Genomic DNA, 14,463 nt, shown 5'->3' with positions numbered 1-14,463 from the left:
TTTGCCATCTTGGATTAAAAAATTCTAAATCCCTTCAGAGTAGTTTAGAGCTCAAAGCGTGGCTAGAAAATCTAATATAAACCAATGTGATTCGATAATCCGAAGTGAAATTTATCCAAGGCCTTCGGATGATCGAGTCTGGACTGTTATGAGAATACGGCAGGTTTGATGTGATGTTACGTAAACCGTTCCCTGTTCCTGAGGGGAACACCCGTGAAGAGTATCGGGACCGGCATTTACAAAGCTGATTCAGTAGCGGTTTATTAATCAACTTAATGTTAACATGTTAAGATTAATGTTAACATTCCATAGGTTGTCTTCCTAAGGTGTCTTGATAAGGTCCAGTTTGTGACGATACCCTACCTTCCTTTTACTAAGCAATCAAATCCAGAAGGGAAAAGATCACCAGTTGTGTTGGTCCGAGCCGGGATTTGAACCCCGATCTACCGCTTACGAGGCGGGAGCGTTGCCACTGGGCTACGTGGCTTGGTCTGATTTGATGTTAGTTACTTTTAAAAAAGAGCATATTAAAGTATTTTTTTTTTCATTTTTTAGAATTCTGAAGAAACATCACTTGAATACGAATCAATAATGTATAAATTCGAACATGAGTTTGGCCATTTAAATCATATTATTTAAAAAAATGCTTGACTGTTAACATTAAGTTTCTCTGAAAAAATCATATTTTTTAAGTAACCTCAAAAACAAAGCTGAAAGAACCACTTTGATTTCAAATAAAACTCAAGATTTCCTTATTTTCCATTGAATTTATCAAAATGATTCAGAGAAACCTCGGTGCAAATTAGAGAGCCTATATGGAGAGGTTTATTGTTATATTCGAGGTTCCAATCGAGCTGTCAAATTAGGTTTCCAACCGAGTGACGAGACCTTACAAGAACAAGACTGGAATGAATAGTTTCATTAAATGTACATATGATGTTTAGAATCTCGTTTTTTGATTAAAAATATTTTGAAGGTGAATCGAACCTTGTTCTTGAAAGGTCTTGTCGCTCGATTTGACAGCTCTGTTGGAACCCCGAAAATATCAATTATTCCCCTCTCTACATCGACTCTCTACTGCAAATTAACGAAAAAAAAACACTTATTTTTTCGAATGTTCAAAAATGGAAGGGGTGGGATAAAACCCCTTAGGACAAAGTTTCATGCAAATTGAAGAGGGGTTGGTTTAACATTTTTCCATACAACATATCTTGACCACCGTTGGCAGTTCGTCAGCTGTGTACTATCTTGTGACATAGACCATTTTGGTCGAAAATGAGTTAATGATGGCGTTTTGCTTTACTTAACAAACACTACAAGATGCTTTAACCCGATTTTGGAAACTCGCTTCCGTTTCCCGGATATCGCAATACACACTTGTGACATAGACCAATTTATCATCAAAATGATTGGGCACACTTGTGACACGTCATACATGTTCAGCGCCGTACCTAGGGGTTGGCGCAGTTGGCGACCGCCAAGGGCGCAAGCCCTTTGGGGGCGCCGAAATCGGTGATTGTACTTATTTTTAATGTCAGTTATAACATCCTCATTAGGAATTTAAAAGAGAAAGGGCGCCAAAATATAAAGTATAACTACAAATTACTAGATAATTTCGTTTAGCATATAATAAAAAAATGATTTAGGGGCGTCAAAATCAATTGTATGAATATTTCTACCGAAGTGTTCTTGAAAATTTACATTTAATGTTAAATTTAATTTGTCATCAAAGAAGGGGCAGGGCGCTGAAGTGGCAGATAGATCAAGGAGTTATAAAAGAGCTTTTCAAAATTAATACAGCGTTAAAGTTTAGAGAGTTATACAATGAAGTTTAAGCCATACTTTCCAGACTAAAAATATTGTCCAACTGTATGTTTTTTTCACGTTGTTGTCATATTTTGAACTTCTTTAAAATAGAAATTATTTCTAGATTTTTTTTTGAAGTAGTCCTATAAACCAAATTTAGACTTTTTGCTTTTTGAGTGTTTTTCAAAGCGCCTTGAATCAGAGGTATCAAGAAACATCCAAAAAGCTAAAAATGAATATTTTGTTTATAGGATAGAACCTTTAAAAATACTCTACACCCAAAGGAAAAATATATCTCAAAATCTGCAACAGTGGATTTGTTGCAGATAATGTCTCATTTTAAAACATTTTTTGAAACACGCCCTTAGATCATTTTTGCCCGCGTGTAAATATTTCAGCGATCTGCAGTTCTCACCAACACATATAAAGATGGCCCGTCCCCGAGCAACAATCCAAAGAGAAGAATATGTTTCTCATATTTCATCAAGCGTCCATGGCGCGGTGGTAGCGTGTCGGATCAATATCCAAAATGTTGGTGGTTCAATCCTCGTTCTGTTAAAGGTTTTTTTTTTTTGTAAAATACAACCAAAAAGCTTTCGGTAATGTCGATGTTTGTCGGTAACGGGCAAAAATGTCATACCCCTATATCGCAGAAAATGCATGAGGACAGTTTTCATGCAGATTCTGATATACTTTCATGCCGCCATGCATCACAATCATGCGACCGCCGTTTGGGTGTAGATTTTAGCATTGAAACACATATTTTTTTTTTTTTAATTTAGACTTTTTCAGCACGATTTCCCTTTTATAAGCAACTTCGTGCATTGAAATTTGCCTACGCTTTTTCGAAATACTAGAGTTTTGAAATAGGAAAACTGCTGTAAATTTTCACTAATAAAATCAACAATATATTTTCAAGAAAAAAAAATGTTCTACAGAACACACAAGCTTCTCTGAATCTCATTCTCTATTTTTAGCTTAACCGGTGTTGGCAAATTTCTACACACTTATATTTTTCACAATTTATTGATTAATAGCGTGGCTCACGGTTATATGAAAAAGACAAAAGTATTCAATTTCGAACGTCTATACCGGAATTTTAGAGCAATATGGCCCCAAAAGCTAGCCTGAATTTTTGAGCGTAATTGGTTAAGGTTTAGTCACAGAGTAACCCAGAGTGCCCAGTCCGAAGAAATGTCATTAAATTTTTTGGCTCCATAAGGTTTGTTGGTAGTAGGCGTGCGATGTACCTGCGATGTACCACCAAGTTGAACCAAAAATCAAGAGGCAATGCGAACTCTGTCTTACTCTGTGGTTTAGTACTTTCACCATTGACCTGAAGTTAGTATGGAACTTCAAAAAAATACTTTAGGAATGTTTCAGTTTTAACCTTTTCTCAGAGAAAGTTTCTCAAAACCTTATCAAATTTTCCCATTCTTAGGTTTCTTACAGATTCTGATCCAAGGAACAACTTTGTAAAACATCGCAAAGCGCTAGAAATTGATCGTGAAAAGATACAGGATATTTTTTGGAGTATGGAAAAAAATAAAAAGTGCTCTAAAAATTTGTGATGTTCTACAAAGTTGTTCCCCGGTTCAAAACCTATAAGAAACCTCTAATTTGAGAAAAAAAAATCAAAGGGTATAGGAAAACTTTCTTGAAGATGTGTTAAAATGTTAAAAATGAATTAATTAAATTTATTTAAGTTTAATTATAACTTCAGGACGAGAGTGGAACAACTAAACATTAACCAAATGCGCTTAAAATTTCAGGATAGTTTCTGACACTATAGTACTTGCAAATTCCATTTGAGGCACTAGAAATTAAACATTTTTGTCTTTTTCATATATCCGTGAGCCACGCTACTGTTCGAGTGTTATTTCGCCAAAATTTACACATTTACTTTTTTAATCGTCTTAAAAGCTCTAACAATGAGAAACTATTTACAACTTTATTTTCAGAAAAAATAGTTTCAGTTAAAACCAAACAAATAGGAAATATTCATACATACAGCAAAAAAAAGTAGTAATAGTAAAAATAAAACCAGTTTATCAAAATGCTTGTAATTTTGGGTGGGGCGCCAAATTGATGATTCGCCAAGGGCGCCGTGGACCCAAGGTACGGCTCTGTACATGTTGTTGGAAAATGTGGAAAATTTTTCTTGTTTTTCACAAATTTATGTACACTCATACTTTCTAAAAGCAATGCAACCTTTTGTTTATAAAAATATACTGATTAAGTCGATTATACCATTGATTTGAGCTTATTTTAGTTTGTATGGGAATTCTGTGCACACTTGTGACACGTAGTACAATTTTACTTTCGAAACACACTTGTGACACGTGCTTTTCAGATTTTTGTTTACATTATTTACTGTATCTTTTAACTGGTGTAACCAAATTAGTTGAAACTTGGAGCGTTTGTTATGCGATAGTACACGAACCGATTGCTTTAAAACGTTTGGTGCTATTATTCATAGTTTTGGAATCATTTACCAACAAACTTTAAAAATCGATTTTCTCGAAAAGTACTTAATGGTCGTTGTCACAAGATAGCACACAACTGACGAGTTGTTGATGCAACAGTTTAGCAAAGCAAGGAATGGATGTGCCGAATGGAATTCTGAAACTACATCACGATCTCAATTCGGACAATGCCGTAATCAGTGTTACAACTATGAAATTCATTAGACCGGATCAAGCTGCCCGAGTGTGACCGAACGTTTCGGCTGGGTTCAATGAACAACGTTTAAGATTATTCATCCCGGAATCTTCCTCATCCCGCCCCACCCACTCACCAAATCAATCAGCTGTGACAGTCGTAGGCCCAGCTTCACCAGCACTGTGTCGGTATTGTTGCTGACGGGGCGTATCAGTCGGTTATAGTTGCTCAGCAGATCGTCGTACAGCCGCTTGGCGTCTGGGTTCGCCTCGCACAGTGTGAACAGCGTCCATAGCAGGCAGCACGACACTAGCGTTCTTAGAGGTAGATTGAGTTGGGACATTTTCGTAAACATTTGTGGTTACGCACGCACACAAGGGACTGGGACGGTGGGAATGCTCTTCTTTGGGGGATTTGTCACACCTTGCGCCACTACGCCGTCGCCGCCGTGGCCGTCATCCGACAGCTACGAGCTGTCATTTTTTTCTATCGTGCCAAATTTTCCACTGAACGAGAGATAAGGATTCCTTGTTGGGGTTTGCAATTTAACACCGGTCTTTCAACGCCACTGACACATTACTCTTCGTCACGTTCACTTTATTCTAATGAAATTAGCGTTGCCGTCACTTTTGTTCCGAGCTGTGCTTATTTTTCCACTTGGTTCCCGATAAAAACTAGCGATAATTTACGACAGCCATCTCCGCGACAGCATCGTCCCTCGCGCGACCATCCGAGAGTTGCAAAACCGGGAAATTCCGACAGAGGCGCTGTCGTCACTTCGTTTTCCTTCCCAGAGTTGCGGAGAGGAGCGGTCGGTCGGGATCCGGGGAAAACGTCACGTCAGTTCGTGGAGAAAAACAACACCTTCAGCTGCTACTCCTTGTTCGGACTGCACACACTGGTACCCGATACAGGAAAAGAACGCTCTCGCTCGGTGCTTTTTGGGATGCTGGAAGTAACGTTGTTGGTGAGATAGAGAGAGCACAAGAGAAGAGCGCCAGGGCAACCACGTGCGCATGTTCACGTGGGGGATGATGCTGGGAGAGGTGGTGGGTTGAAAGACTCCGGAAGAGATGCTGGGCAGAGCAGATGAGAGTATAGCTCTTTGAGAGCGGTTGAGAGGCGACCACACCAGGATTTTTTTCACATTTTTCTCTGTTTGAGAATGTTTTGGTGAGTGAATTGGTATTTACGCCTAGAAATGGTTAATGGTCGGACGAACACCGTTTAATGCTCTGTAAACTTTACAATTTTAGTTTGATTAGATTACGACAATTTGATTGTAGGCACGGTAAATACATCAAATGTCATTTTATGATGAATCTATGAGTAAAAAAATCACTGTGCAATTCATTAGAGCTAAGAATGATTTCTAAAATAAACATTACTGACCACGGGTGGTTGATCTGGAGCAAAAAGTTGTGCAGAGACGCATGGAGCTCTATCGGGTCAATGAATACTCTTTACCTGCTCTGCTCTTGAAGAACAACAAAGCTATTACAGCGAACAGAGCCAGTCTTGTATGGGGAAAATGTTATGTTTTATTTCAAATATCTCAGAATCGTATGAGTTAGAAAATTACAATATTCTACAAAGTTTGGGCATTAATATATAAAAATAATTGTTAAAATAATTTACTAAAAATTTGAACTACCAAGAAATGTACACACAGACCTGCACCAATGACGTTTTCGAATAGGAACACTTATGCTATAATAGAATTCAATATGAAATCTATTTTCAGTTATTTATTATTTCCGTTGTAAAAATCAGCCTTTTCCAAATTGATTCCTAGTTACACACAGCAAAAAATGTAGTGATTCAGCTGCGTGTAAAATGCCTGGGAGGTTCGTATGCTAGAGTAGCCGGGGCGGTTCTCCCTCGGGACAAGCTGATGTTACCGGTGATGATCTATCACGCTTCCTGAGTTGTTCGCCCTTGCTGGAGAGATGCTCACGTGCTTTCGTGTCTGCCGAAACAAGGCAGAACAATTCCAAGCTCTCAGTGAATTGATGACGAAGTACATCTACAACGGATAAGCTGTCTTGTGCAGTGAAGTTGTGCGACGTCAATAGACAAAACATATTGTGATACAGTTTAAAGCTTTTCTCTTTCTATTCTTTTCCTTAGCAAATATAGAAGGCTTTTTTTTAATTTCTTCTTCTCTTGCCAAAGTGCAAATCATAGTTTAAAGGAACTCCAAAACTCTATTAGGTTATAAGAAATACGGATTTGTAAAGTGATTATTTACTAATCAAATAAATTGAATTGAATTGAAAAAAAAACGTTACTTAATCCACCTTTAGGTGGTTGGTGCCTTCCTCATATTCATAAAGTCAATACATTCAGTAAAAATAGCAACATTCCCCCTTAACATGTTTAACAAATCAACTTTATTACTCATTTCTTTTGATATGGTTCGCAGACCATCAATATTTCTGGCTCATCGGCAAGGTCTGATAAAAATACCTATCCAACGATAGTTCGCATGGAAGATTCAGACAATATTTTTATCACAATATCTGAAATCAAACCTCTAAAAGTGTATAAATAACACTTAAGTGCCAATAACTTTTAATAGGGTTGTCAGATCCTTGATGTTTTAGGCTCATTTGAAAGGTCTTTCGATTATCTAACTAACGATGGGTCGCATGATGGACCCGGACATCATTTTTACTGAAATATCTGAGATCCGGCCTCCAAAAAGTGTATAAATAACACTTAAGTGCCAATAACTTTTGATAGGATTGTCAGATCCTTGATGTTTTAGGCTCATTTGAAAGGTCTTTCGATTATCTAACTAACGATGGGTCGCATGATGGACTCGGACATCATTTTTACTGAAATATCTGAGATCCGGCCTCCAAAAAGTGTATAAAAACACTTAAGTGTCAATAACTTTTGATAGGTTTGTCAGATCCTTGATGTTTTAGGCTCATTTGAAAGGTCTTTCGATTATCTAACTAACGATGGGTCGCATGATGGACCCGGACATCATTTTCATTGAAATATCTGAGATCCGGCCTCCAAAAAGTGTATAAATAACACTTAAGTGCCAATAACTTTTGATAGGATTGTCAGATCCTTGATGTTTTAGGCTCATTGGAAAGGTCTTTTTAATACCTTTCTGAAAATGTATAACATGACAGGGTTTCTTACAAAAACCACCCTTTTTACAATCTTCCGGACATACGCCAAAATCGTTTTTTAGCATAACTTTTGAAGTACTTTACTAAACTTCATAATTTTCAATAGGGACTTATGGGACCCCAAGACGAATCGAATGAGACCAAAACGGTCCAAATCGGTTAAGCCAGTGCTGAGATAATCGAGTGCATATTTTTTGGTGCACAGACCCACATCCCTACACACACACACACACACACACACACACACACACACACACACACACACACACACACACACACACACAGACATTTGCTCAGAATTTGATTCTGAGTCGATAGGTATACGTGAAGGTGGGTCTACGAGGTCAAATTAAGAAGTTCATTTTTCGAGTGATTTTATAGCCTTTCCTCAGTAAGGTGAGGAAGGCAAAAATGCCTGCCGTGAAATTAATTTTGCAGTGTGTAATATTAAATGTCTACTTTGACGAAGTTTATATGCTTTTGCATGCGATTATACCATCGGATTTTTTTCTGTGAAGGAACCATCCATTTGCCATTTTTATGAAAAGTGTTTAAAACCGACTTTTTTGCTGCGTTATCTCTGGAACCACGAATTGATATCGTTATGCTCGTGCTTTCTTGTCGCACGTGCATTTTGGCCCTTTTTGTGCAGCAATTTACATCTCCTCCTGTTTACATCTTGTTCTCGTCGTCGAGATACTTATAAAAGATTTTTTTTCCCGGAAAAAATATTTCGCGTTTCCCGGGAAATTTGTAAATTACAAGCGGAAGTATAAATTTTCCTACCTTTCTGGCATCAATGATTTGATGTTCTATATATATATATATATATAAAATAATAATTAGAGCTTGTTTGACCCTCGGGTAATTGAGTAATTTCTTTGTTATATTTTGTTTGTCAAAATCCTAATATTGAAAGCATGATAACATTGCGAAATTTGGCATACTATATTGACACTGGTTTAAGATATGCTAATTCTTACATCTTCTGCAACCGGGGGTTGTTGTTCTTTCTCCCAAGGTTAATTATATTTTGCCCAGAACAAGGTTTTTATCTTTTCCCAAATGATTTCATAACTTCACAAGCTGTAATTTGCTCCACAAACACCACCCCTTTCGGTCCGAACGCGTGTGTTTGTCTCTGCTGCTGCGTGATGGAAGGATGCGGTTGAAAACTTTCGTTCCACAAACCTGATTTACAATTCTTCAGATTAAAAGCTAATCCAATTGCGAAAGTTGGACTGTTTTATAGTTTTCTCATTCGCCGCACTTAAATTATGCAGATAGAGCGAAAGAGAGAGAGAGATAGAAGCGGGAGTAAAGTTTTTCTTGCCTTGAACGATACGAGATTTTCCGAAAAGCACTTTACACGGTTTCCAGAGGAATCCTGCTCACAAACACGCACACACACACACATACTCGAAGAAGGTTGCATGTTTGGAGGTGGTGGGCGGAAAGAAAAATAACACGAGAGATTTAATTGTGATGCCTTGGATATGTTGTGTGTGTGTGTTTTTGGTGCACGCCACCTCCAAAATGTATGCTTTCCCGCCGGGTCGAGCCAAGTTGAGATGCTGCGGTTCCATTTAATCTGTTAGCCTATGGGAAAGTGGATGTTTGTGTGTGTATGTAAGAGAGTGTGTGTGTGTGTGTGTGTGTGTGTGTGTGTGTGTGTGTGTGTGTGTGTGTGTGTGTGTGTGTGTGTGTGTGCAGTGGAAGCTGGAAATATTTCACCGACAACATTTCCAACCGTTGCATTTATAATTCCGAAGCGCAACCCCGGCGGATGGACGTATCCGTGCATGGTGGATTCTTGGGCCTTCATCCTCTCTCTCTGTCTGTCTTTGTCTGTCTCTCTCTAGGGCATATTAGGGTCTGGCGTGTACGGGCTAATGGAATGCAGAAAGGGTTGCGTGTACTGAGCACGGTGAGAATTGTTGAATTTCCCGAGATTATCTTGGTTTCCAAATTCAAGCATGCATGCTTTCAGGCCATGTGAAGTGACGGCTTTGTGGGTGACTAATCTTGAAAATTGATCATTTTATACGATGGAGGAGGTATGTTAAAAGTTTCACATTGATAAAGATAATAAGAAATCTAAGTTAGCAAGAATTCAGACTTGACACAAGTAATATTTTTCCTTTTAGATTCGATCCCTTCAAAATCGACCTAACATATCAATGGACAACAATTTTTTTCAGTTAACATCAAAATTTCATTGGTAACACCGACCAACGAAATTTCTGCGCTGGATCAACTCAGGGGGAAGCATGAACTTTGGGGTCCTTAGAAACACGTACACTTTGAATTTTTCAAAAATGTTTAGATAGGGCCGAATGGTTTTTCTCCAAAGTTTGTATGGAAGAACCGGATGCTAAGAAACCCTTATTTCAACACATAATATTTCTATTAGGGTTTGTTCAAATATTTCGTCCAGAGATTTCTGGGAATTCAGACTACCATCTCCCCTGTCACGCATTTTTCACATGGGCTTTCATATGACCTAGACCAAATGTTCGCGCGTGTGGTCGGTTCGTGGATTTTGGACCCAGAAAAACGCGAACAGAAATTTATTATAACGTGCAAACGGTCGGGTGTAGAGTCAACGGTTTATTTAAGACTCCCTCCTACTCACTATAAAAATGAATACATTAATGTAACAAAAAAAAACCTAGTTTGACTTTCCTAAAATAACTACACAGGAAGTTTTGGAATGCCCTTTCAGTAAAATAAATAACTGAATACGATTCAGTTATCATCACTTTTGCTGAAATTTGGCAATGAACATAAAAAATGGCAGAATAATCAGCAAGTGCGGATCTGTCTCACTGAAATGTCACTTATGATTGTTTGGATGCTGCCAAGAGAAAATCCTCTTTCAAATGTGTTGTGTTTTTAAATTTTGTGTTGTGATCTTAAGAAATAAAAGTAACAAAAATGTAAATAACAAATGTCTTGATGCTAACCACCTTTTTGTTAGGTTTGGAGGATTGATGAAATAAGTGTCTGTTTTGATAACTATTTAAGGGGATACATACATGCAAATCGTCAAAAAAGTCAGAGGTTGGTATGAGCACACACTTTATTTTATTTAAAATCTGTTTTCAGGGCATTAAAATATACATTTTCGTCTATTTTCAAAACAATTTTGAAGACATTTGGTTGTATCATTGCCGAGATATAGCTATTTGAAGTTAGCAGTTTAAAAAGCGGGTGCCACGATATGTTAACATTGCCTTAACCAAATCGGCTCAAAATTTTGGTGAAGACTCGTTAAACCGGTCCTGTGTGCATGACGAAGGCCGATTTTCAAAAAAAAAAAAACTTAATTTAAAAAAAGATAAAAATATTTTTGTGTTTTATATAAAAAAATCGTCAGTTTTTGATTTTTGTATTTTTTTAAAAAGCAAAATTTTAAAATCGGGCTCAGTCATGCACCCAGAAATGTCTTGAGAGTCTTCACCTCAAATTTCAGCAAGTTTGGTCTCGAAATATCGTGGCACCCGTAAATCAACTCGGTGTTTCGAGAAAAACGCTCAGAAAGTTTGACAGTCCGCTTTGCGCACGGCAAAATGTTGAGCGCAAAATCGTCTTAAACTCAGTTTTATCATGTTATATCTTCATTTTTAGTTGATTCAATAAATTTTCTATAATATGAAATTTTGTGATTTTCTACATGTATGTAAGCCCTTAACTAAAATTTCAGTAAACTATCTGTCAACGTGATAAATGTCAGTTAACTTAGAATTCAGTAAAATCTAAATTACTGAATTTTTAACACTGGAACGCACAACGCATGTCCAACTTACACGGACGCCCAAGCCTTCCAAAAAAGTTGGAACGGTAACTTCAACACGCCCGTTCTCGGGCATAACTCAACCAATCGGGACGATTCTTGTTCAGAGTGATTTGTAAGAATGTCTAGATGATCCTAAAATTTTGCAGAACTTGATTTGATCAAATCCGTAATTTCTGCGACCGAAAACATCGTTCCAACTTTTTTTAAACGACTGCCTCCGCGGAATTTTCGGCGAATTTTTTTTTTACACGCGAAGTTACCGTTCCAACTTTTTTGGAGCCTTGGGCGTTGGAATGTTAACTGAAATTTCAGTTGAACTTTCCTGAATTTCAGCGAAAAAACTTTACTGAATTGCAGCGAAAAAACTTTAGTGTGTGGTTTTGTATTTTTTACCACTTTTTAAAAACATCTTTTACTATCGAAATGTATGCGAATAACCCGATTGTTCAAGACACGTATTGCAAAAAAAAGTTCAAGATGGTATGTCAGAGACATAACAGAACATAGGACCAAACAATTTTAATGAGATTGTTGATGTTTTTGGATTGCTAGTAAAATTTAGAATAAGATTATTTTATTTTGTTTCATAGATTTGTCGGCAAAATTGTCATAAATGTTCCCCAAGGTGAACCTTCCATGAGGGCAACGGCAACTCCAGGTTGGGGCCACTACTGTCAAAATGGCTATTTGCAGGTTCAATATTAAAACTATGAATTTGTTACCCATATTGCCACCAATCGTATGATTCGGTTAATGTTACCCCAGGCCCAAGGGGAACCTGCTTTGAGGGCACCGGCCACTCCAGGTTGTGGCCACTACTGTAGAAATGTCAATTTTCATGTTCAGTATCAAAAACTATGAATTTTGTTACCCATATTGCCACAACTCGTATGGTTCTGTAAATGTCCCTCCGGGCCCCGGGGGAACCTGCTTTGAGATCACCTGCCTCTCCAGGTTGTCGAAATTGTCATTTTCATGAGAACCGCCACATCATGGCGACTTCCACCGGTCCGCTTGGTGCGGCTTTGTACGAAGTTCAAAGGCGGCAGAGCCGGAGAATGGGGCAAAGGGGGCGCGGCCTCGAATGCATACGCTCGCTCTGATTGGTCATCTGTCCGATTTGTACTGAAAAATTACTCATTTTGATTGCATGTTTTAAGTGCTTTAACTATGTTTAGTCAAACTTTCTATGTAATTACCCAAGTAGCAAGAAAAACATCGCTCTTTATTTTTTTGTTGAACAATTGCTGCATAAGTGTTTTTATTCGTTAATTATTGAACAAGTGTCATAAAATTTGGTCAATTGTTCACATTTTGATCAAAAAACCATTGTTCAACATGGCTGTGTAACACAAATGCTAAATCTAGCAACGGATTACGAATAGTTCATTTTGAAGTTTATTCTGACCTCAATGAAACATGCTTGTAGAACTCGTAAAGCAAAATGACATTTGCAGACATGATGTTTCATTTCAGTTTGCTGAACGTGATAACATAGTAGATTTGACCTTTCTCTTCGGCTGGGATTTCTCGTAAACAAGTTGTTTATGTGAAGTTCGCGTTCGTGTTCTAAAATCCGAGCAAGGACATGTTAACGAAACAAGCAAGGATAATCCTAAAAATAGAAACAGCTTACGTTCGAAAGAAGTTTGGGCAAACTGTTAGTGAACTTGGTAAAACCTAGATGACCGCAGACTTCTTATTGACGTTTAGGCCTGCTCATCCAACATAACCCCTCGTGGAAAGAAGCAGACGCGCGCCCGGACTTGACATTTGGAGTGATCTTGGGTTCGATACTTGCCCTGAGCATTCTTCATCAAAAAGGAAAACTGAAAATGCAGCACCGGGAACCAGCAGCAGTAGTAGAGTAGTAGTAGCAAGCGATGTTCATTAGCACTCAAAAATAATTGAAAAAAATTCCCCAAAGGCATAACTAGGAAACTGAATGATTTTTTTATGGTTGATATTTTTGTTTCATCCATCATATTATTATTATTCATAAATGGCGTATCCCTGTCCAAACTAATAAATTACAAAAAACTAGTAGTTAAAGTATCGTAAAGCGACATTACTCACAAATAAAGGATTAAATAAAGAAAAAACAACTTTTGAGCGAACATCTTGGACGTATTTTATGTAAAGCCTTTTTAACATTCTTGTCTGCCACGATATGTTCTTGAACGGTTATAAAAACGTTTGCCTAATTCCCTCCTGAATCTTAAAGGCAGAATGTTGTTAAACGGTTCTAACGACGTTATCCAACCCAATTCAGAATCTTATAGTCAAGAGTTCTTATGACATGTTCAACAAACGTTCTCTATGCAAGTAGGACGTGCGCTGGTAAAACTTAATTAAACCACGCACATTTCTAACAGGTTAAGAGATGTTCAACAACAAAAAAACGTGCGCTTTTTCCAGCGTTCAAGAGTTCTCAGGGACGTTGGGAAAACATAGTAAATGAGTTCAACAACAAGTTCGGAAATCTTTTGGCGAACAAAGTGTGCTACTTGGGTAAACGATAGCTGAAGTCTTTTCCTTTCGATTGGTGGTTCAACCGTCTGGATTAATTCACAGGGGAAAATATATAAGCGTTCGAAATGTCCCCTTTTTTGAACCCTTAAAAGTGACGCTTTGGATCGAATTTCTGAACTGGCCCCCCAATATAGTAAGTAGAGACGTAGTCCTATGTCAAAACCTAAAAAATGTTTTTTAATGCACAGTGTTTTGAAAATTTGGAGTATTTAGCAATAAAATACATACTCGATCGAAATTTTACATTCTGAATAAGAACAGCAAATTTGAATGCACTTGAATCTTGAAATTATTGGAGATTGTGCAGTTACAAAGCTTAAACATCTGTCCCAATTTGCCCCTGATGACGGTACCTCAAGATTAAAGACACATATTTGAATACTTACATACAATTGTGATTGGTATTGTGAAAATTGGGATTATTTTTCATGCTTTAATTATAATTACAGCCTAGAATCTATAAAACGCCCATAAACATTGTTTTTGAAATGTGTCCTGATAATTTAAATGTGTTTG

General features: G+C 37.6%; 1 protein-coding gene across 1 annotated transcript in view; it reads right to left on the bottom strand.

The window, feature by feature from the left end:
• Window positions 1-5,396, bottom strand: part of LOC6039226 (acetylcholine receptor subunit alpha-like 2) — a 77,614-nt gene extending 72,218 nt beyond the window's left edge. Inside the window, exon 1 of the mRNA XM_038259016.1 lies at window positions 4,604-5,396. Within this exon, the coding sequence (XP_038114944.1) occupies window positions 4,604-4,822 (219 nt within the window). The 5' untranslated portion in view covers window positions 4,823-5,396. The remainder of the gene's footprint in view (window positions 1-4,603) is intronic.
• Window positions 5,397-14,463: the final 9,067 nt, after the last annotated feature.

The sequence above is a fragment of the Culex quinquefasciatus genome, chromosome 3 (genome assembly GCF_015732765.1).
Source record: "Culex quinquefasciatus strain JHB chromosome 3, VPISU_Cqui_1.0_pri_paternal, whole genome shotgun sequence".
Lineage (NCBI taxonomy): Eukaryota > Metazoa > Arthropoda > Insecta > Diptera > Culicidae > Culex > Culex quinquefasciatus.
The sequence above is the reverse complement of the archived record's forward strand: the minus strand, read 5'-3'. Positions and strand labels throughout refer to the sequence as shown.